The sequence below is a fragment of the Anoplolepis gracilipes genome, chromosome 3 (assembly GCF_047496725.1).
Source record: "Anoplolepis gracilipes chromosome 3, ASM4749672v1, whole genome shotgun sequence".
Taxonomy (NCBI): Eukaryota; Metazoa; Arthropoda; class Insecta; order Hymenoptera; family Formicidae; genus Anoplolepis; species Anoplolepis gracilipes.
Genome location: NC_132972.1, coordinates 16,391,099 through 16,415,456, shown reverse-complemented (window position 1 = coordinate 16,415,456; position 24,358 = coordinate 16,391,099). Strand labels below are relative to the sequence as shown.

The 24,358-nt window shown below is 36.9% G+C and overlaps 5 protein-coding genes across 14 annotated transcripts; 1 reads left to right on the top strand and 4 right to left on the bottom strand.

Annotated features, from left to right (window-relative positions):
• Positions 1 to 1,584: 1,584 nt before the first annotated feature.
• LOC140664182 (uncharacterized) lies at positions 1,585 to 24,266 on the top strand. Of its 4 annotated transcripts, none has more exons than XM_072889042.1 (10): positions 1,585 to 1,903; positions 3,374 to 3,527; positions 4,564 to 4,926; positions 5,033 to 5,372; positions 5,466 to 5,593; positions 5,782 to 5,841; positions 16,143 to 16,348; positions 16,441 to 16,640; positions 23,578 to 23,813; positions 23,902 to 24,266. In XM_072889042.1, the coding sequence occupies exons 3-10, from the start codon at positions 4,666 to 4,668 to the stop codon at positions 24,190 to 24,192; spliced, it is 1,722 nt and encodes a 573-aa protein (XP_072745143.1). In that variant the 5' UTR covers positions 1,585 to 1,903; positions 3,374 to 3,527; positions 4,564 to 4,665; the 3' UTR covers positions 24,193 to 24,266. The 4 variants fall into 4 exon arrangements, with proteins under 4 accessions (XP_072745143.1, XP_072745140.1, XP_072745139.1 ...); XM_072889039.1 differs by having other exon boundaries at positions 3,374 to 4,104; XM_072889038.1 differs by having other exon boundaries at positions 3,374 to 4,116.
• LOC140664186 (uncharacterized) lies at positions 6,846 to 15,865 on the bottom strand. 6 transcript variants are annotated; one of them, XM_072889047.1, is made up of 4 exons: positions 13,394 to 15,865; positions 11,353 to 12,381; positions 10,361 to 10,805; positions 6,846 to 9,902 (listed from the first exon to the last, which is right to left on the bottom strand). In XM_072889047.1, the coding sequence occupies exons 2-4, from the start codon at positions 12,049 to 12,051 to the stop codon at positions 9,598 to 9,600; spliced, it is 1,449 nt and encodes a 482-aa protein (XP_072745148.1). In that variant the 5' UTR covers positions 12,052 to 12,381; positions 13,394 to 15,865; the 3' UTR covers positions 6,846 to 9,597. The 6 variants fall into 6 exon arrangements, with proteins under 6 accessions (XP_072745148.1, XP_072745149.1, XP_072745150.1 ...); XM_072889048.1 differs by having other exon boundaries at positions 14,213 to 15,865; XM_072889049.1 differs by having other exon boundaries at positions 14,358 to 15,865.
• On the bottom strand, positions 16,790 to 18,230 carry Pck (Claudin superfamily protein pickel). Its single transcript, XM_072889065.1, has 4 exons — positions 18,041 to 18,230; positions 17,894 to 17,960; positions 17,432 to 17,769; positions 16,790 to 17,355 (listed from the first exon to the last, which is right to left on the bottom strand). Exons 1-4 carry the CDS (start codon positions 18,075 to 18,077, stop codon positions 17,090 to 17,092), a joined length of 708 nt encoding a protein of 235 aa, XP_072745166.1. The 5' UTR covers positions 18,078 to 18,230; the 3' UTR covers positions 16,790 to 17,089.
• Sinu (claudin family member sinuous) lies at positions 19,216 to 20,755 on the bottom strand. 2 transcript variants are annotated; one of them, XM_072889064.1, is made up of 3 exons: positions 20,581 to 20,755; positions 20,190 to 20,493; positions 19,216 to 20,009 (listed from the first exon to the last, which is right to left on the bottom strand). In XM_072889064.1, exons 2-3 carry the CDS (start codon positions 20,464 to 20,466, stop codon positions 19,621 to 19,623), a joined length of 666 nt encoding a protein of 221 aa, XP_072745165.1. In that variant the 5' UTR covers positions 20,467 to 20,493; positions 20,581 to 20,755; the 3' UTR covers positions 19,216 to 19,620. The 2 variants fall into 2 exon arrangements, with proteins under 2 accessions (XP_072745165.1, XP_072745164.1); XM_072889063.1 differs by having other exon boundaries at positions 19,217 to 20,009; positions 20,190 to 20,754.
• Positions 21,981 to 23,337, bottom strand: Kune (claudin). Its single transcript, XM_072889066.1, has 2 exons — positions 22,949 to 23,337; positions 21,981 to 22,612 (listed from the first exon to the last, which is right to left on the bottom strand). Exons 1-2 carry the CDS (start codon positions 23,082 to 23,084, stop codon positions 22,110 to 22,112), a joined length of 639 nt encoding a protein of 212 aa, XP_072745167.1. The 5' UTR covers positions 23,085 to 23,337; the 3' UTR covers positions 21,981 to 22,109.
• Positions 24,267 to 24,358: the final 92 nt, after the last annotated feature.

Below are 24,358 nucleotides of genomic sequence, written 5' to 3'. Positions count from 1 at the left end.
AATAATTACGTACTTATATGCTGCGCATTAGAATATAATAATCAAAATTGTACACAATTAATTATACGCAACGAGCATTTAACGACATTACAACGAAAGAATAACACACACACATATATGTATATGTATATATTTAGTTCGAGGGGTTGGTTACTAACAGTTATAATGTACAAAAATTACCCTTTGATACGGATTACCCTTAAATTATATCTCAGATTACTTAAGATTATCTAATAGTATCTCAAATTAAAAATAAATTTTGAAAAAGAAATTTTACTTTAAATTATTTTAACGCTAAAGATTATTTAGATTTACCAAAAATAACCTTGGATTACCCAAAATTTTGCTGGGATTGCCGCTGAATTACCTAGCCCTTGTACAAAAATTACCTCAGTGACTAACCCCTCGTGAATACATAATAAAATAAATTTTTTAAAATAGAAAATAAGGAACATTTTTGGCATAGTTTTTTATTTTTGAAATCATCAACAACATCCATATACAGCATATATCTTTTTTGAATTTGCGTCGCGTTCTTGCCTTGCCGGAAAAAAAAAACATAACATGTCAAAAATGTTCTTTATTTTCTTCATTTTCAAAACTTTACAAAGTTGAAACGATGCAACTAATCAAAACAATTTTTTTAATGCATATTGAGATGTCATCAATTTAAGTAATATTTATATATTATATGATTGAATTTTAGTAACAGTTTAATTGTTCGATGCAAAGTCACCAAACGAGCGAACTTTTCAACTTACATCAATATAATATTCAGTTTTCTTTATCTATATTACATTAATAGGTATTATTATGCAAGGTGATTTAAAGTACATTTAAAGTCATTTAAACGCTGTTGGCTCAAAAAGACAAAAAAGATAAGGATATTATAATTTGACCTCAAACGTGTATACCACGTGGCAAGGTTGTGTAAAGGCTAAACTTTTTTTTTTTTTTTTTTTTAAATGGGAAGTCAAATTAATATCTCTATCTTTTTTGCTTTTTCGAGTCAACAATTTTTATCTAAAACATTTTTTACTATGTCATACTTTCAAAGATATAAGTTTGCAACATTTCAAATAACTTACCTGTATAATAACACCTATTAATGCAATATAGATAAAACGAAACTAAATATTATATTGGGTTGATGCAAAAATTCGTTTTTGTTACTTTTATGACTTCGCGTGGAAAAACCTGTTACCAAAATTTAATCGTGTAATATATAAACATTACTTAAAAGGTGGCATGTCAATATGCATTAAAATTATATAACTGTTTCTTGCGAATTTATATTTTTTTCTTTAAGACAATTATGGTGGACTTCCATTTCCGCTGCGATACGATAGAGACACAATTCTGAAATATTTTCTTTACATCAAGTGATACCTCTCATTATTCTGATTGAGTTGGCATCTCACTTTGTCCTGAGCCTTTTTTTTTATGGATTGAATGACTAAAATTATTTAATCTATTAGGAATTCTAGAATTATTAAAAATAAAATCAGAATTCTCAATTGATAAGTTTTCATATAAAACTTCCGCTTCAAACACACTTTATCTCGTTTTAATTAGCCAATTAATTCGACTTATCTCCTCTGTCTAAAATTTATCTTTTATATTAATTTGCGATACATTATGGATATCGAATGAATCATTAGCTTTGTTCTAAAACTAACAAGTACACTTTTCTCGCTTTATTTTTTTATCGCAATATCGTAAAGTGCGTCGCGCATGACTAAATATCGTGCTGATTATTATACCCTAGTAGACATTTAGTATTACATTTCGCGAATGAGTGTTAACGTTATAGAAATACTGTTCTGCTAATAAAACGTAAAAACAATAGAGGAAGAGAAGATTCTGAATAAAATGTCGAGCGGAACAAACACGCGAGCTGAGAGTAAGTATTTACATAATTTAATTATTTATATTTCTTTTATTTAATTTATTATTTATATTACTGGTGAAAATTGTAATCGTCTATTTTTGCGATAATAATCTATACCGAATATACACTCAAATTAAATCTGAAAATTTTCGCGATTATTGTATCTACAAAAATATACTTATGTGCGTGAAGAAAATTTGCTGATTAAAGGAAGAAATATTTTAAATATAGAACTGAATTTATATATATATATAAAATTATTATTTTAAAATGTAAAAATTAAAACTCGAAAAAATTGTTGTTATAGAGTGTCATTTGTTGGTATAATATACGATTGAACGTGTATTGATTATACAAATTGAGACGACGTAATAATATGAGATGACGAAAACAATATTATATTACAAAATCTAAAAAAATAATTTGTAGTTTATAGATTATTCCATAAACTTACCCATTAAACAGCAGAATAAAATTCGAAATTTACTCGAATTTACTAGAATTGTTGCATCAATATAATGTTGTACTACATATATCTGTGCATAAATGACAGATATTCCTCTTCCACATTTTAGAAATTTTTCTCTGCGCACTTTCGATACTAAACACGCTTACTTGCAGATGACATTTATTCTCGATAATAACTTAATTTTCCAATAATTTTTATTAAATATATAAATCACTGGCCGCGCGAATAAGTTATATTTAAAATTGTTTGTGCAAACTTGACGGAATTATTCCCACTTTGTCGTTGTGATAAGATATCAGTGCATAATAATAACAAACGTCCGATATTTTTCTCGGCATTTCCCGATTATTTGCAGACAATATTTATCAAATTATAACCTCTTAAATCGTAATTCAGATGATGAAATCAAAATATGATCATATATCTTAATATAATTATCGCTATAGCGATCATGCACTATTAATTATGCAATGGATTGATTTTATTTCTTCTATATTCATTCGAAATTTTAGTCATGATTAAAACTGTATTATGTAAACATATTTGAACACCATATAAAATAACCACGAAGAACCGCGCGCGACGAACGACTAAACTTGTCAACTTCCGATTCCGTTAAGGCGCTGTGGTCCAATTTCGAGCATGGACTATGTAAATCAAATATGATTGTCAGAAAGTGCATCAATCAATAAAGCGCATCCAATGAGTGCATCTCATTCGGCACTAGTTTCTATTAAACGCGACATTAAGGCATCTAAATTATAATTGCGTTTTGTATATATATATATATATATATATATATATATATATATATATATATGTATATATATTTATTTATTAACATTTCTAGTAATATGTAAAACATTAAATATAAAATATTAAAAAATAAAATGATATTTTATATATTTTATATATATAATAAACTATTATTTTATTCGTTAATATTTTACATTTAATGTTTTATATTTATATTCATATTTTAAATTAATTAGTCATGATGTATGAATATCTAGACATGAATACACATAAAGCAAATACGCTTTATTGTGCACAACTTCATGAGCGTGTCAAGTGTCATGTGTCATCACGTCAGATATCTGCGCAGTCGAAATTCGTCCAACCAGCGTGTTGCCGGTGTTGTTGTTCCAGAAAATCGATATCGATTCGGTAATATTAGGATTTTTATTAACTGCCATTTAAAAAAATAGAATAACGAAAGTAACGTGACACAGTCGAATACGATTACAATAATGAAATAAATTATCGTTTGATCGCGACAAGTAGTGTATTATTGGTGACATTTGTGACATACATACGTGCTCTATCGATGCGATGCCGTTTATTTCTATTCGCTCCAAATAAAGTTCGGTTATCGATTGTGGCTTGTCTGTTTAGTCCCTGATCTCTGGATTAACAAGACGAAAATCTCAGTGAAAAAGTAAAAAAAAAAGGCGCGTATAATTATTTGCTGCGTGTTGTTCGTCGGTTTTCGCATTCGTCCTAAATAAATATGCATCGCATTCGTTTGAACGATCTCGCGGCAAAATTATGGAGGAGATCCGACATGCCGACGATCCATCGGCATCGGAGATCAATCACCGGCCGAAATTCGCTCGTTTACGGATCTGAAGTCGCGGCAGCCCGAAAAAATGGACTGCCGATCGTGGCACTGGAATCGACGATTATCACGCATGGCATGCCATATCCCGATAATTTGAACACCGCGCTAAAAGTCGAAGACGCGGTGAGAAAGCAAGTTCGTATAGCACGTTTTTGAATAATGTTTTTTCACTCCAATCTAGCCATAATTATTTAATATGAAAATTTATAAATATCTATAATTACATCCTTTTTGAATCTGATATACATAGATATCAATAGGCATTCTTATCATTTAAATTAAATACTATAAACTTTATCCCACACTAAGAAAGGTCACCATTTGTCCAAAATATACATGATCATATGTAATATATAGCTATAATTATAGCTTTGTGTTCAATACTTTATAAATTATCCTACAATTTTAATACTTTTTTATGCAACAATTTTTATTGAAGAAATATAAAATTAATATCTCTTAAGGAAATATTTGTTGAGAGATTTATTTATAGAATTATATATATAATTGGATATATTACAAATTATGTATGCTAATGCGACTGTAAAAATTAACCCAAGTGTTGGGAAATTTTTATTTCAGAGTGCTGTACCTGCTACAATAGGAATCATAGATGGAAAAGTGCACGTTGGCTTAAACAACAAACAGTTGGAAATTTTATCTAAAGCAGATTCTGCAAAGACCATGAAGTGTTCACGCAGGGATATCTGTTTCATTGTATCACATGGATTAAATGGCGGTACAACAGTCAGTGCCACAATGTTGATTGCACATGCAGCAGATATTCCAATAATGGCAACAGGTGGTATCGGTGGAGTTCATAGAGGAGCTGAAATGACTTTTGACGTCAGTACAGATTTGATTGAACTTGGGCGTACACCGGTAGCAGTTGTCTGCTCTGGTGTTAAATCTATCTTGGACATTGAAAAGACCTTGGAATATTTGGTAGGTACATGAAAATATGTTTATTTCCATGTATAATACTTATTAATATGTTCGCTACTTTATTTCCAGAAATTGACATAGAAATATGGCTTTTATTTTATCGCAGGAAACTCAAGGGATACCAGTGATAAAAATTGGTGAAATGCCAGAATTTCCAGCGTTTTATTGTTCCGAGACATCGGATAAAATAAAAGCACCGTATAGAGTTTCCAATGCTAAGAAAGCAGCTGATATTGTGAAAACACAAAGAGCACTAGGCATTAACACAGGAATATTATTTGCAGTATCGATTCCTGAAAAATATACATTGAAGCCTGATATTATAGATTCAGCTATATCTAAAGCTTTAGAAAGAGCCAGTTCCATGCATATAACGGGCAAGCAAGTTACACCATTTCTTTTGAACGAGCTTAACAAGATTACATGTGGTCAATCCCTTGAAGCAAGTGAGTGAATATAAGCTTAACAGATTACAATATAGTAAAATATTATTCTTACGCATATTTAAAATACTTGCGTTTTTTTCAACGATTTTGCAGATATAGCTCTTATAGAAAATAATGCCAAAGTCGCGGCTGAAATTGCCTTAAATCTCTGCGAAAAATCTCGGACATCCTGCATAGGAGGACCTGCACCAGTACAATCGATAATATCGAAACAAAAACCGGTAAGTTTGGAAAGAAAATAAAATTGTTTCTAAAAGAAATTTAAGACACAATGTTGAAAATTTTTTATCAATGTACCTTATCAAAACGTATCAAGTATTCAAGACTGTTTCAGTATTTTAAATAATATATCATTTCACTGTCTGCACTGATACCAATACTTGAAATACATTAAGACATCTTATTCCAGGTAGTGATTGGTGGGGCTGTCTTGGACACTGTCGTGCAAGTGAAGGAGTTGAAAATATGTGTAAGTCAAAAACGTCAAAATTATACTAAATAACCAATTTTTCTTATATTCGTATTACATAATATAGTTATAGAACAGTAACAGTATTTATATACAATTACCACCATATTCTTTTTTTTTCTTTTTATGTACACTTAATAATATCAAATAATGGGAACTCTCGCGTATTTATATATATATATATATATATATAAATATATATATATATATATATATATATATATATATTATAGAATAGGGGAGGAGTACGCGGTGTATAATAACAAACGCTTTATAGAATAGCAAACCTATGAGATACGACCGTTGCAATAATTGACGGCATATCTCTATGACTTAATTAAATATAAACGCAAGCTTCTTGATACGATATTATGAAAGGTTCACCAACGTAAACACGCTATTGAGCTCGATTGTAACACTACATATAATTATTTAGTGTTTGTCCTTTCTTCACTAACACAGTCTTCTCACAGATATACTTTGTTTCGCGTCGTGTTTCGTCGTCTTTATACAATATTAAAGTAATCAAAGCTTTTAAATGTGCATACTTCCAATATCGCGCTACAATCACTCTATGAAATGTCTCACTTGTGGCATTACACGCGCAAACAAACGGATCGATTTATCAAGAAGCCATATGGTTGAGTGACCTTTATACAAATGTATTATTAGTAATTCAAATGGAAAGCATTAGATATATATATATATATATATATATATATATATGTGTGTATATTTTATTACGTGTCAGAAAACGACATTGTTCAATAAGAGAAAAGATGGCATGCAAAATGTGTAAATTTTTATTCGTTTTAATTCTATTGTCTTTTTTCATTCAAAGAAAGTTTTTGTAGACTGTTATTTTCCATTGATTAATGTGTCTCGATCCGGAATTCAACGTGAAATACCATAAATGACTAATAATTCGACCATACCTAATTGTTTGAGATATAATAAATTGGATCTTAAGCAGGCACTATTCAAAGCTCCCCTGTCGCGTTCACTTTTCTTCAATTTGTATATTACATTTAGATACCAATCCGTTTTACAAATCACTACGCTCGTTTGAACTTTGAAGTTTTATTTTTTCATGCAGTGTGGTTGTAACATGAAGATATATCGTTCGAATAAAATATAACCACCTAAAATCTTTCGCTCTTTTTTTCTTTTTTTTTTTTGGTAATAGATGATACATTAATATAAGAACCGAAGGAAATTTAAATATTTCGTTTGTTCAAAGTATGATATATATATATATATATAATAAATTTCGTACATTTTTTTTAAACGTATTTTTTTCCACTAATTAATTAAAAAACGATTAATCTATTTCTTGTATATAACATCTTTATATACATTTAGTGGCAGAGGCTGTGTGTCTGCGAGGTGTAAGCTTTTTGACGTTATTATTAGCTTATTACATTCAACGATAATTCGATGGTCTGATTAAGAAAGAATGATCGGACTTGCGCATTGTCATTAAATTCTGGAAAGAGATCGAAGGGATTGGTTTTACATCTTATCGCGACAACGCGCGAAATATTTCACATTGCTAATAGTGGCCTAAGAATGTTCAGGCAATCTTTCGATTAATAATTACCCTGTTGTCCAGACTAGTGTAATTATACTTGGAAATGTGTGAAACATTAGATTTCACGATACACATAAATCCAACTGCGACAGACAGATTAACGTAAAGCGCCCCGTTCAATAGCATTACAAAGACGCGCATGACTTGGAACAATTAACAGATAATGTCTTGGTTTTTCCTTAAGCAGACGATCGACACGTAGTATTAGCTCTATTATATGTCGATATATACAACCTATCTACTCTATCTCTCTTTCTCTCTATATTTATTCCTTATCATTGCATTCCCATTAAATGTATAACCCTAAGATTCCTTTAAGCCTAACTAGGAAGCCAATTATTTCGAATGTTACCCTATGTCTTTATTTCGTTTATCAGATGGATCTCCATTATTGAGATAAAACAGGCGTAAGCGAAACAAATTCCAAAGATGAAAATGAAATAATATTTGCGCTCTATGTTTATTTTAGCCCAATAATGATAGTCCAATATTACAAGGAACAAATCAGTACAAGCTACTTGCGTGACGCGTATTTTTTAAATGTATATATGTAAAAACAATTAGGAATTGTTGAATCGTTGCCTACATATTGGAAATATTTCTCTCTCTCTCTCTCTCTTTTTTTTTTTTTTTTATTCTCTCATGCTTTCTGTTATATTATTATCGAAAAAAGAAAACAAATTCTTTTTGTTTAACATTTATCCAAATAGATGTACATCCGTTTTATCGGAGAATAGGGGAGGAGAATCAATTTGGCAGTATCTCACAATATTTTCTCGTAACTATCGCACGTATTCCCATAGGTCAAAGAATTATAGTCGTAGAGTTTTACAAGTATAGTTGCGTAATTTAATAATTCATCAAACGGCAATGTTCCCGAGAAACGCAGTTAGCTTGTCTAGACACTGATTGTCTGTATTATTAAAGAGAAACGAATGTATAAAAAAAAGTATAGTTGAAAGTTTCTTTTAAAGTTACAAGTTTTTTAATTAACTCACAGAATTAACCGAAATGGAAATCCGTCTGATACAAAAGTCTCGTGCTATTTATAAACGATGACAGTTACTTTCGTGATTGTGATATACTACCAGCATGATTCGTGTGACTTAATTTTCGCATGAGAAACGACACGATGAACGATATCCGGTACATTGATGACACGATCGATGATGCTTTACTCGAATGGGAAGCATAAGAAAGACTTACGATTAAAAATAAATCTACAAGTAGTTACACCGACCGCGCGAGGACGGAAGGACATACATATAAAGGTATACACTTGCGAAGAGAGTTCAGGGCAGTTGATGAACAACCTGCGATGTGTAATTCTGACGCACACAAACACAGTGAAAGCTCACATAGGAAAAGTGGAGTATAAAAGTCAGAAGACTAAAGAAAGTAGTCTGTAACGGTTATTTAAAATTAGTATCATATCTACCCTTTATAACTCTCGACATCGACGATGACAAAATTAGCATACGGCTACGAGAATACGAACCGTAAATAGAATTGTTCTTCGACTATCCTTCACGCGAGATAAGCTGCGCGTGAGCCGCTCGTTTAAGGAATCATAGGGCAATGACGTTCCGAATCAGCCTCGATTCTTTCCGATTCGCCATAAAATCGATCGAATTTCATTTTTGCGCCATCTTCTCGCCATCTAAACTCAAACTTCTCTTCGCGAGTTTCGCCTTACAAAACGGAGATACTCTCACTACTGTGTATACGTTTTGATTTGGTCTTTCGTTAATGTATAATTCCACCGTGATATCGATTCGTGAATGCTCTTGGTCTCTCATGTGTTTCAGCGTTCAACGCCAACGTCTGTCGCCACAGTCTTTCTTAGTGTTACTATGTTAAGCGCACACTACTGCGAATCGGCAGACTTGAAGGTAAAAGGGGACAAGCTATATAAGAGGCAAGTTATGCAGTGGTTGTCAACCCTTTCACTCTTGCCAGGTGACGACAGCGTTTCCTCCACCGTCTGTTGGATTCGCGCCAGCCAGTAGCTCGCTGTGTGTTTAACTTTCTCTTATAAGAAAGAAACTAAAACGCCTGAGAGAGTATGTGGATACGTTGTTCTATTTGTATAGCGGTATATCGGCATGTCGCCGATTGCTCCTGTATAGGAGACGATTCGAGGTGTTTCGCCACCATCTCCATAGTCAGGTACGCTTACTCTGACTGCTCGTTACCGTTACGCCTGTGCCCGGGCTGGCACCATTCGATAGCAGCAATCTGCGATTAAACTCACGCATCTCATAGTTGTTGTTGCCGTTACTCTTCTCGCGGCCGCCCGCAGCCGTGCAACTGTTGTGATTGTTGGCCGAAGTAGGCGTCGATTCTTCAAGTATCAACGCGCAATGGCTGTTGGTATCGCTATCGGCGCCGCCGTCCTGCAGATTGTTTGCCAGTAACGGATGCCGGCCGGTATTGCACTCGTCTGACTGCAGCAACAGTGACGCGTTGCCTAGAAACGAGACGGTGTTTATTTCCCAAATTAGAAAATAGACTGTCTAGCGTCTTTCATTGTTGTCTCTTTTCTTTCTTTTTTTTTTTTTTTTTTTTTTTTTTTCTTTGTGTTAGATTTATGTACTTGGCGCGACACGCTACCGTCTCTGCCAAGTACATATATACCAATTAAGATTGCCATTAATTTTCTACCTCCTGTTCTGTTATAGATATAGCAGTGCTAGCTAGCAGGATACCTAGTTAGTTCAAAGTTGCGGATTTTTCTAATTCATATCCGAGCAGAGTTGTCTATTAATACAATGTCGCCAGACATAGGGACACTCCATTTCAACAACTTGGCTAATAACTAAGAACTAGAATTTATAACGAATCATTAATTTCTGGCGGTGTCAGACGACTCTGCGACCTTACAGAATTTTCGCAGATGAGAATTACATATATTAAATCGAAACTTACCGGAAGGCGCGACCGCGTTAGGCAACGTTGTGCGTCTGACGATGCTGCCGTTATTGGCGGTTTCCGGCAGCACTTGACAAAAGGGCGGTTGCGCGAACGGCGTAGCTGGCGGCGGCGGTTCCCTTAACAAACGTATCTTTTGTATCATCTCCCGTATCTCATAGCGTAATATTCCGAGAAAGCAGAGCTTGGCGAAGGCAATCACGCAAAAACCTAGGACGAACAGCAGATCGGCTGTTTTTCTGAGCCAGCGTACGAGCGTCTCCTCGCAGCCGCGCCCGTACGGATTCTGGCAGGGCTCACTCGCGTTTACACTTGGTCCGCAACAGGTCTGCGGCCAGCGGGAGTTTTGGAAGTCTTTGGGCCCAGTTACTCCACAGCACATAAACTCCCGCTGAAGTCGGTCCCACTGCTCGCTGAATCGCGGTTCCTTACCGTAGTCTACCTGCGGATGCCAAACGAGAAGTCGTCATATTACACAGAAGCATTAATTGGGAGCGAGGATTTGAGGCCAATAATCTTTCGAATTAAGAAGCGAATAAAAAATCGTTTCTTTTCTCGCAATCATTACAAATTAATTTCTCTGCATGCCATCACTATTGATGGTATAAATGGATATAAAATCGAAAACTTTTCCAAATTGTCTTTATTAGTAAATGAATAATAAACAAACAATTGTTATATAATCAAACTTATATATTTATATTTACAGAAAAAAAATAGAAAAAATAGATTGATTATAAAATTTTTAGCATCATCTATTAAACTTTGGCCTTTTCACGAATGTGTTTTATCAAATATGCTTTTCTATACGTGAAAATGTCTCATTTAATTAAGGTATCTAGATATTAGATGGTTTTGAGACCTTGTGTTATATATAATATTGTGAGAAAAAAATTTGGAATTTTTTGCTTCTAATATTATAATAATCCAATATGCCCGAGAACGAAAAGAAGCTTTATCAAGGACAGAAACTGAGACGATTCCCGCACCTGCAAACGCAGCCTGAGCGTGGGCCTGAGGTCGGTACGCATCTTCTCGAAGCGAAAAATCCAGGCGACCCCGACTACGGCGTCGCCGAACAGCAGTACCAGCAACAGTATCCAGTAGATGTGAAGCAGTCGGGCGTTGAGCCGCCTGGCGGCGATGCAGCCGAGTAATTGAACCAAGCCTAACTGCGCTGCCAATGCCAAATAGCCGTAGAGCGCGGTGGGGTCGTAGACGCGAGGTACACCCGGCACCACGTGCCGACGTGGATCACCGGTGAATAAGAGGGTCTGCGACACCGCGGCGGCGAAACCGACCGCGCTACCGAGCAACACCAGGTTACAGGCGTAGATCCAGAGACGATAATATCGCATCGCGACGTCCTGACCACCGCCGGCGAGTCGTTGGGACGTCACCGACGACGGCGCCTCGTCGACGCAATCGTGGCTGTTGCTACTCCTCCGGGCGCCGCCCCTCTTGAAGACGTTGTTATTATTGTTGATATTATTGTTGTTGTTATTGTTATTGTTGTTATTGTTGTTATTTGTAGTAGTCGTGGTGTTGGTATCGGTCGAGTGCCGATGCTCCTCACGATCGTCTAGCAAAAAGAGAAAGGGCGGCTTCGCGCTGCAGTCCTTCGTCGCTGTCTTTTGGCTGTGCGTCGACTGCGGGGTGACTGAACGTTGCAGCAGCATCACCGTCATACTATCGTGCCACCCTGGTGTGCGTGTCCTCGTCGTAAGGATTGTACCCCCGCGAATATGGAGGGTTGAGTGGGAGAGACGGGCCAACGCGTTGCACCGTTAGTGGTGGCCGCCGCCGCGGTACTTACGACGTTGGGGAGGAAGAAGAGGAGGAGGCCAATCCTCTACTTGAAACCGGCAGGAATCACGCGATGCACGTCGTGCTGCATCGCCGCACCGGAAGGTCGTTCGTGGTAGCGTTCATGGTTCCCTTCGTGTCACGCGCACTTCAAATAGTCATGCACGTTGAGCGCCGTCTTGGATGTCTTCCGGTAACCGTGGACGATCTTCCTGCGGAAAACACATGGAAAACGTAATGAAACGTATGAAGAAAATTGACATTTTTTAAAAATAGATATGCTCGGAGATTTTTTATCTCTTACTACTCTATCATTCGATAATTGATAAATTAAATTCTCAACCGTATTAAACTCTGAAACTTTTAGATCTTTGATTAGATTTTTGAACCTAGATCTTGTACTATACAGAGTTTTCCTCCTCTCTCTGTTTTAACAGGAACACATGGAACGCGGAATTTAACATTCAACGTGCGTGCATTCGAGTCGAAGCCAGAGGTGGGAGAAAGCTAGCGTGTACCTCGGTGGATTGTATTTCTTTCTGACAGTTGTAGCATGCGATAGGCGATTCTATTTATCGATTTTCCGCTACCTAGCTCTATGTAACTCTTCCGAAGAGGGACAGAGATAAATCGCGCGAGATAGAGAGAGAATATGCGCCTGAGTGAGTGTATCGGCACGAAGAATTGAACGACAAAGAAACCAGAAAAAATAACATATATTTGACAATTGTAAAAAGAGACAGAGATAGAAGCACAATTTACTGCGCACTGATAACGAAAAGAAAATATACGAAATAGTAAACGAAAAAAGTTATTGTTTTCGAACATGTAAATGTAACAGATCTCAATAACACGAGAGGAAAATGAAAAATCGCAGCAAAGATGTGTTCTATGAACAGAGTGTTCTTGAAACCTCTTCATCAGGATCACGACGATAGAGGAACTCGACTCGACCAAAGCGATGCGCCAAAGCGTGCTCCCGTTTCCATGCATCGGCACTCGCGTTGCATGCAGGCCGCCGCTACCACGAGTATGGTATATGCTAGTGACGCATTGTAATGAAAACACGGAAGAGCGAGAGAGCGGTAAGGGCCCATCGATCGTTCAAACCCTGCGCGCGCTCTACACCGCTACACGGCTATGAAGAACATATATAGAAGCGAGCGAGCGAGCGAAAGAGAGAGAGAGAGAGAAAGAGAGAGAGACATCGAGAGCACGCGTTACCTTCTTTTCGTTAACGAAGAAACGATCCCCAGCGTCACGGGCGAGCAGTCAACGTCCTGGCCGGCGTCCAGTACTGTCTACTTTACATAATTCCGCGGAGGAAAAAAAAAGGAGAAGAGTCACGCGCGGATCGATGTCGCACGCGATGCCGCGTGCGATCTTTTCTCGATGCCGGATGCCGGAGCGAGGGACGAAGGTACTGCACCGCCTTCTACAGGGATGAGTGGACGGACGGACGAGCGTGGTAAAAAAAGATTATCGGATAGTCTTTAATTAGATATCGATACAAGTGACATATCTCTGCGAGAAACTAGAGAGAAAAAGGACGAGGAGAAGAAACGCGCGCTCGCGCGCGCACGTATATATACACACACAAGAGAAAGGGTAGGAGGAGGGCGAGGAAAGAGAGAGGGTTAGAAGGTGGTAATGGATGTAGGGAGGGAACGTGGCGTTATGCAATCTTCCTCCCGACCTTTCCGAAGGAATTTATCGTCGCTAGCAACGCTTTGTCCTATTTTCGCCGCTTGCATCGGTTACGCCGTCACCCGAACTCGTCCTTCAACCCTGCCAATCGCATAATCGAGCTGATTATGCTGGTTCGTTACATGCATCGCATCGTCGAGGATGTGCGCATCCTTGAACGCGACCACACTTTGAATCACTTTCTTCGAGAGATGCATCCTAGCGTTTCAAGGTTCAACGCGAAACTTAAATGATCGCGGTCTCTTCACTGGAAGTTTAACGAGAAGGGCACATTACAAAGAGATGTTACCGTAGGATAAACCCCCCCCCCCCCGGCTTATTCGATTCATTAGATACCTCTGCATAAGATTCCTCGAGACGAAAGGCACGCACTATATAAAAAAGGAAAGCCTTTTTACAAGAAGTTCAGCGTCTTTACGATCTTCGTTCTCGACAGAAATTCTTGCCTAGGAAAAATCTTTTCTTCAGGGAAGTTTCTTACCATCAGAGAAAGTCCTTTTCTTCATGAGAAAGTCTTTGTTTCGAGAGCCGATATAAATCTGACTTCTCTTCTGTACTTATTTTACGTAAAACACTCAAAAATAATCTAAATCTCAAATCTTCGCTTTTCGTTACTGACCTCGGATTGCGCCTTCTACGACGCAAATTTGCACATCGCCGATCGGCACCTATGTACGTGCACGCGAATCGCTGCGTAGGCGCGATCGTTCGCCGAGAACGCGAATCGTTACGACCGGGTGTCGTCAGTCAGGTCGACCGTACGGCGGTCGGGGTGTACACGAGGAACGCGATCGTCGTCGTCGTCGTCGTCGTCTTCGTTTTCGCGTAGTCTGTAACGCTACTTCCACGGGCATCGCCGCGAGAGTCCTCGGCAACGTCGTCCACGTCGTTCATGCCAGTCACCCTCTTTTCCTCGTCATGCGTCCTCTCGTACTCGCAACACACTTTTCACCACCAGTGTCTCGTCGATATCTTCGTTTTTGACGTTTCTACCGGCGTTGACAGTATCTCCGCCGCCGCCGCCGCCGCCGTCGTCGTCGTTGTCTTTGTTCTGATCACCGTCCTCCTGATCGCAGTCGACACTTGACAAGGCCGCCGCCAGCCGTAGCGCATGTCGCTCGTACAACGCTTCGTAGAACGATGCGATGCGCTGACACTCACTGCCACGAATCACGCAGAGTCGAGAGCTTGACCGAGCGTCGCGACGCCGTGGCTACGATGCTCGACGCTTCTCCGGCGCATGAGACAATATTATGCTTTACGAGGGAGACGCACGCGACTCTTCCTCTTCCTCTCTCTTTCTCTCTATCTATCTATCTACCAACCCACCTAGCTAAGCTGGCTAGCTAAAGCTATCTATATCATATATTCTTTCTATCTTCTATCTATCTCGTCAACGCGGCGCCGAGGATACGCGAACCGGAAGATAGTCTCGAGGACAGCGCCCGAGATAGGCAACCGGACTGGCGATAAACGATGGCGCGAGACTCGAGAAGGCGCCATCGCTCGAGAAATAAACTGATAGAGGGAAGACACGAAGGGAGAGTTTGCAAGGGTGGACAATCATGCTTAGAAAAACTGAGCTTCACTTTGGTCTATGGTTGCTCTTCATAGATTCGCGAAATAAATTTGTATTCTATTTTATTATTTTGTCGCACAAAAAGAAGAGTCAGTCATCCGAAACTCTCTTATCAGTAGAATGAAAATAGAATCATTTTCGAGGAAGTTTACAGTACGTTTGATCGATGAGACTTGTTTGCGAGGGGTGCGCAGATCTTGCACTACAGCGTTGGGTATATAGAAATAGAATTGAGGTAGAAGAGGTGGAGAGATACGAATGTCCAGCCGTATATCACTACCAGACGTAATAGAACTACGAAAGAGAGAATGAAAATACATATCCATCATGTTATACACTAGTATAAAGGAATGGGATGAACAGCGCGGTAGAGTAAACACAGCTTAAATACCACAGAGAGGGTAGATTCTTGCATTGCCTGTCTCAAGCACCTCTCAATCAGTTAAGCAAATCCTCGACATGTAATTAAATCATTATAAATCAATGCGAGCGCATAAAAGCTCTTCTTGTTTTCAATTAAGTGATTTTTTTAAAGAGAGATGCTCTCTTAAAAAAAAAAAAAGTCTTATTATTTTACCATTTTTATTTTTTCTTCTACGCGAGAAATACAACTCCTGGACAAAAAATTAGTTTGTAATCAAGTCTATGTCAATTCTAAATGATCCTAAAGAGATTGATTATTTTCAGCACGATGGCAGAACACACGCTGGACAAAGCAGACGTAGCTGCGGCGGAGTTGCTCGAAACGTTGCGGATGCGCTGATCAAGCTTGGTTTGGAGAACACGCGACTGATATCCGTCGTTGGTAACGATGAGCATGGAAAGGTCATTCTCGAAAGTTTAGGAACTGGCGGCAAAACTGTAAAACAATTATCAGACGTGAACACCGCCAAGTACGATAATTACAATCTTGTCACACCTGCTGGTTTAACGAATAATCAGCAATCATCAAAAGAATTATCTAACAGATTCGTCAATGTTATAGGCTCACGGTGATAGTGGACGTCAACGGCGAATGTCACTTCTGTGTCAGTGAAATGGAGTCCCTGACCGCGATCGTTCCCGAGCTGATAAAAGAGCGTCAATCGCATCTCGAAGAAGCTAGTCTTATCGTTCTCGATGGAAATTTTGGATTGGATACCATGCGCTGCGTGCTCAATATCGCATCGCAAGCAAACGTTCCAGGTGAGTGAAAATTTCTACAATAATTTACTATCACTTTATTTACGAAATGAATATTTTATTTATTTATTATCTTACATATCTATAAGAGTGTTACATATAATTCCAACTCTTTTGTACAAAAGTATTATTTATATTTCTAAAATATATATATGTATATATAAAAAGATTGCAAGGTAAAAAAATTGTATATACGAAGCACACGAGTATAACAATGGACGGATATTACTCATGTATAAGAACGAATTAATTTAAAAAATCGAACATAAATTAGTTTGAGAAAAGATCTCTCAAGAGAATCTCGCTTATTTTTCCGCAAATTTTTAATAAAGTCTATCTAATAAAATATATTATTTAAAAAATATAATTGGATGGATTGAAGTTATTTCTTGTTTAATTTAATACTGATAAAAACTTTGTGCAAAAAGCTTTTTATCAAATACGCGATAATATTATATGTATCCGCTTCGTGGTGGTAACCCATGATGAGACTGAGGATTCGGTTGCATTTGCATTACCAGATTACGAGATTCTTTGCGCAATTTATAACCAGCTCGCGCATCTAGATATAGAAAGCACGCGGCTAACGAATGCAACATGAACGATATGACTGCGAGAGCATATGACCATGACAAGTGATTGAAATTTGGATACATTAACCAATCTCGACGCCAACACTGTCCACCGAATATGGATACTGCCAAGAAGAGGAGTACACCTGAAATGAAAGAATACTCAAATTAAAGTCTGATCCTTTTTTCAGTTTTTTTTTAAATTAGTTAAAGCTAATTTACCAGCAACTGCGTCACATATGAACACGACAGATGACAGAATCCATTCGTAATGCAAAACAAATCTCAATGGCCAACGTATCCAGATCAGACATATTACGAAGAATGCAAAGAAAGAAAGTAATAAAGACAGGGTGACAAATGCTTGCACAATCATGAGCCATACTGGCAGCAGCCACTCTCTTATGACATAATATTCTTGTGAAAAGATATGATGACAGCCATCAAATTGTTTATCAAACTGGTAATAGGGATACCGGAATTGTTCGAAGCAATATTCCCAGAGTCCCATGTGCTTAAAATTGTTGAATGTCTCCTGATATGATTCTATCCAATACGGACTGGAAATGATTGGAAAAATCAATAACACTGCTTTGCAATTTTACATATACAAGAAATACATAAATGTAAGCTGACAGAGATAGCAAAATGCTTATTCAATGTCTGGAAAAAAAATATATTTACCTTATAAAAGCCATCATTAAGAGGAATAATGCTATGAAGGTGAGTCCTCCGCCGAAAACAACGGCGTCTATTAATGAAAGCAAAACCAATTAGCACAAAATATTCGAAATTGATGCTTCATCAATCTATGTTTAATCAACTACTCACTAGAAGCCCTGTGATACTCTTGTTTATTCACCGACATGGTAAACTCTCAGCTCTTAGACTCTTGGACAGAGACTGACGTGAAGTCAATCGACTCAAATTATTTGTTCATTGACAATTAATGTTTTCGTTTCGTTGCTTCTCTTTCACATGGAAACACTTGCCACACCTTGCATCGCGCCATTGCTGCCAACTCTACTACCTAACCACAATATTATGCACCTTACCAACAGATGATAATATAGAGCTACTCCGTAATAAGTATAGGAATTGGGGTAAGAGATATACAGGGTGTCCCATAATTCACGAACCACCCGCACGTGCAGGTAGAGTAGGTTAAACTGAGTAAAAAAATTATCTACCATTTTGCAATTTTTGCAATAGTTAATGAGATATTAATTATAAGAAATCAGCCAATCGGCGCTTGGCAGGAGCGCGCGGCATAAGCCTCCCATTGTTACTTGATACTAGGCGCGCCGACGAAGCGGTGAGAGGAACCCTCTGCATTGACAACCTGAAGAGTTACACACACATATCGGCGCGCCTAGTATCAAGTAACAGTGGGAGGCTTCTTTGTACCTACTCTACCTGCACGTAACGGGTGGTTCGCGAATTATGGGACACCCTGTATATGAGACACGCAGATACACATAGAAAAAGATACAATCTGTGAACTGTGCTCTAGCGCTTTCTCTTTCTCGCTCGTGTGTCATGTGTGCATTTATATATATGGAATTTTTAGACACACATGTACATAAATTTTCACAAGAGATATGATTTAACTGAATTCAAGATATATAAATAGTAATATGTATGGGATACGTATAAAAAGAACATTTTGAATTAGAAAAAAATTTATTTGACAAAAGCAGGAGTATAAAATTTCTTTGAATATTTCTGATTGATTTCGTTATTTTAAAAAATCTAAGATTTCATCAGCTATGTATTAGAGTATTAGAGAATATAGACTTACATTGTGCAATAATCATACATTTTGTGCATAAAGTTTAATGATAATATACATATATAAAGAAACATTATACAGGATGTTTTATAAATAGCCTGAAAAATTGATAAAAAAAAACTAAATAATATATAAAAGCAACTGTGTAAACATTGATAAAATGAATAAAAAAAGGATAATTTTTTTAATATAGTCTATATAAGTGGTTAAATTTTAAATACTTATATTTTACTAAAAAATTGTCGCTTGAAATAAAAATATTGCACAGAAACTTTTTTATATTACTCAACTTTTCAAAAAATTTTTTCTGCTATAATGTTTTGAGGCGTGAATTATATAAAACATCCTACATATATGATAACACTATCATACAATACTGTCAGCCTATATATGTAATATATAAAGAGAAATATAAAATATCATACAAAAATATTAAACTTACATATTTATGTATTCTAAACTTAATATATAAATTTGCTTTTGTACATTCTACAAAAAGAGATTCTTCTACGTTAGTTTTGAACTTTATGGACGGAATGATATTAGAGTTTTAGTTATATAAACGTTTATGCGCAATTTTTACGAACACATTATCGAACAACCGTGAGATATCCTTCATTTAAGCACGAGATTCGAGTTGAAATCGCGTTTGAGATTCTTTCAGATAATCTCGTTTCTTTCGTTGTATATTTGCCTCTACTAGGAATAAGCCACTCGCTATTAACGTCAATACGCTACCTATGACGCCTAGAGCGAAGGACCATCCTAAATAATTATTAGCGTGTCCAGGCATCCAACCATCTGCATTACCAAGGCAGGCAAATATAATGACTGCTAAGCCACCGCTGAAACCACTGGCTAGTAGCAAATAACCAATAGTAGTAATCAGCTCGATATATCTCTTCCGTTCTGGATCGCAGCATAGAGTAAAGAGTAATACCAGACAGAACGATATTAGACCCAGCAGAAAGCATATCGTGAAGAAGACTTGGGTGGCTATCATAAATGCTGTAACAAAAAGATTTTTACATCAGCAACATATTTTAATTCAATAACTTAATATACCTGCACTGCCATCCTTTTGTCCATCTTTTTTTTTTTTTTGGATATTTCGCAAGAAAAAGATTAAAAACTTACAATTTACAATTAAAAAGAATGACACAGATAATGTCTGTTGGAGATACTTACGAGGCAGTAGGAAGCCACGAATCTCAGAGTAGCCGGCGGTGAAGGGGTCATAGACCCATCTGCAGCCGACGAAGAATCGTCGGGGTGCGTCAGACTCCTGGGGATTCGGCAGCGACCTGAAGCAGTGCCGCCAGAGACCGAGTCGGTCGAGCTGCGCGCCGACAATCCGCGGATCGCTCACCAACCACGCGGGCGTGCCAAACGCCACGCACACGCACACGAATGCCACCAGGAACACGCCGACGCCGACGTTGCCGGACAGGCTCCTCTTCTTCATGTCGCCGTTTCTCCGTGTTCCTGTCTCCTGCAAGGGAACCGCCGATTTCATACGAAACCGCCGCCCGACGATTGCACGCGCAACGAACACTATAGCCTTCTCATGAAACGCTACCTGACAATCCCACGGCACTAATAAACCACACCCAGACACCCTGTGTTATTGGCGGAGCGAATGGTCGAAGCTAACTGAACCTGGGAGGTGTCAGGCCAGACCTCGAACCACGCGCGAGTATCCCACGAGTAGAGAGCGTAAGATGTGACGAATCGTATGTGTATACAGGATCGTCTATAGCGGGTGACAATGGAGAAAAAAAAAAGAACAATTCTCACCTGCTTCTCCCCGCCCCTTGGTAGCTAGAACTTCCTCGGTGATACAATGAGACATAGAATGAGAAAAGAAAGCGTTCGTTCATTCTTAAAGAATGCATATAAATAAGTTCTTGTGTGGAGAGAGATCCTTTTTGAAATTCATAATCTGAGTTGGCTTGTGTCGTCTCCTACGTCGGTCTCATACGCTCCTGGTCTATCAAGGAACATGTGTCACATCTATGTGTCACATCTTATTTACATGTTTCTCTATCCTTACGATCGGATTCCAACCTTGATCCTGTAGGACGCAAGCGAACCGCGAATAAATGCGTTTCTCATTCTAAATCGTCGCGTCATTAAACAAGAGGCACTTTTTTTTCTTCTAGAAATATGACTCCCGGTTTTTTTTTAATTATACATTTTTTTCTCTGTCATTTCTCGCTTCCTCGAGGTATTGACTCAAATGAAAAGTATATCCTATATAACTAATCATACATATCACGAATCATCGCTAAATGAGATTCCTCGAAGGAATCGGATACGTCATTATAATGAGATCTCGATTTATAATGACGCATTTGCAGATTATGACAGAGATGACAGCTATATAATACAATTGCAGAAAGTTTAACGCGGTTGATTAAAATAGAATTTAAATTAGGCTAACGACTTGCGGATATACTTTCCGATATATCGCGTGCACGCAAGAGACCTGTATCTCATAATTAACAATGAACATGAATTCATGAGAACAAAGTGGGTCACTATGTGTATGTATACAAGTATGCTTAATTGATTTAATTCACATTCGAAAATTATTACATGCGATCTAAATATCCAAATGAAAAGACGTTAGCGATTAGGAAAAATCGTTTTATTATTAATCTCTACAAATACAGTATACAAATAAAAGAGATTTCTTCTTCATAACATTCGTAATCTATTAAATTTATGTACATATATAAAAATTAGTGTTTATTAATATTTTTAAGATAATACGAATATAATGGACGGATTATTTCAGATATACGCATCTCACATATTTAATAGCATTTAAAGTACATATTACTTTTCTTTTTTTTATACAGAAACCATTTTACAACTTTAATGTAATGATACTATCAGAGTAGCTCGATATATTCTACATAGTCTACTTAAAATATGTGTATATCTTATTTGATATATCTGCAACTTCAATGTGTCATGTTGTGAAATACAGATATAACAATATAATATTATTATATTTAAGTCTTTATAGATTTATTTGAATTTATGTTTGATGGCAAAAAAATATTGTTATATATGTTAAATTAATTAGTCTTTAAATATGTGCTAAATGGTTGTGTGCGTTTTCTGTTCCTCAGTCAATATTTGCTCCTGCTTCTTTTTATGCCTACGACCTTCAATTAGAAATAGAATACCAGCTGCTATCAAAGTAACGCTGCCCACAACAGCTAAGGCAAAAGACCAGCCTACATCATTGTGCTCCCAATTGGGCATCCAGTCTCGTCCATCACCTCTGGCGCCAAATATAATCACTGATATAACACCACATATTCCACCTAAAGTTAAATTACCACCAGTTGTCCATAGAAGAAGCTGGTACTTGTCATGATGACGAGAGCAACAGGTATATAAAATGGTCAGAAAGCTCCCTATCAGCAATAAAGTCAGGCACAGGGTGAAAAAGAACTGGGTGGCGACAAAGAAATTAGGCAAGAGTATATCATGTATGATGTAATATTCCTCCTCAAAGACCCACCAGCAGCCATAGAATCTAGTGTCGTAGAGATGATGCGGGTCCTGGAAGCCTTGGAAACACACTTGCCAAAGACCTGCAAAGATTCGCATAGTTTTTCAATCTGCTATTTTGCCAACAGTTAAATGTTTTATCTTTTTAAAGACCAATATTCTCAGAAATGAAGAATTATTTATTTTATTTTTGACACATAATGGAATCTGATTTTTAACATTTTTCTAACAATTATATTTTAGGAACTCTTGTTAAAGCTAGTTTCTTTCTGTATAACACTTATCTATGTCTATAGTATAACATGTCTAATTTCTTCATATTAATGTTAATTATATAAATTATTTTATTTATAAATTTTTTAATACATATACACACATATATGGTACAGACACATCTAAAGTCTTGCGTCTAATCTTACCAATCTTGACAAATTGCGGATTATTCAGCTTGCCGTCAGTCTCCAGCCAATTGGGTGTGGTAAACGCGATCACCACCAAAACGAACGCCACTGCCGTGCACACGGCGGCGGCCTTACCCGTCCTCGTCTTCCCCATCGCGTACGATTGTTACTTACGGTGCTAATACTTGTAACAAAGAATAAGTAAACGGGGAAAAAAATGTAACACCTCGTCCTCGTGGTCACCGAACGCGACGTGTTGTTGGTAGTCGTCCGCCTAGGACGCCTCATCTAAGTTCTTGGAAGAGTTAGCTCAGTGCACGAACGCTAGAGTGCGTTGTACGTCCCATACCGTTCCCTTTTAAATTTCGAGTTTTTTTTTTAAACCTTGCCTTGAAACTTTTCGAAGAAATAATAATTAATTAAGAATTAAATAATTCTTTCTTTTATGTTAATCGAGACTATTGACTTTAAGAAAGAAATTCTTACAAATTTTTTTTTTTAATCTCTTCCTTGCGAAATCAGTATACTTTTTTTTCTTTCTCAAGAACTGACATTTGAGAATTTAACGCAAGAACAATAGATTTAAATAATTTAATAACTAAGATAATTGTATTAATTTTTTTTTTTTTTTTTTTTTTTTGTTATAGTCTGGTACGAGCCAACAGATATTCAAAAGGCAACAAAAATATTTGAAGCTGGACCACAATGGAAAAATATATTACATTTCATCTCGCCCAACGAGAATGAGTTAAAAGTTATAAGCAAATATTTTAATATTCCTGTTTCTGAAAACATGGATCTGACAGCTGTGAAGAGTATAGCTGAACAATTGCTTGAATACATTCCAATTGTTGTAACTACTTTAGGACCACAAGGAGTACTGGTTTGAGTCAAAATTTTATTTTTTGAATTAACACAATGTCTAATTAACGACAAGAGTTCAATAAATTTATCAATCATTTATTTTATAGGTGACACGCAAAGCTTTGCAAGATGAACCCTTTTACAACAAGAGCGGAGAACTGATTGTCAATTCCTCAATTGCATCTCGATTGTATCCTGTTATAGAAAAGTCAAGTGAAATTCTCAGTGTAAGCGGCTGTGGAGATTGCCTTACAGCTGGAATAATTTATGGAATTCATAAGAATTTAAATGAAACTGATTGCATTTCTATAGCTTTGAAAGCTGCTGCACTTTCATCGAGATCTTTTGACACAGTACCAAGGACACTCACAATGCTCTCTAATAGCAATGAATTTTAATTGATAATATATTTTTTTATAATTACAGATTTTCATTTAAACTATTGCAATGAATTTTAGAATTTTAATTATATTTTTATACTCGCTACTATACAAATAAGATTCTATTGTTATTGTAACAAACTCAAGTTTTCCATCGATTAGATATGTAACAAATTTAAATAAG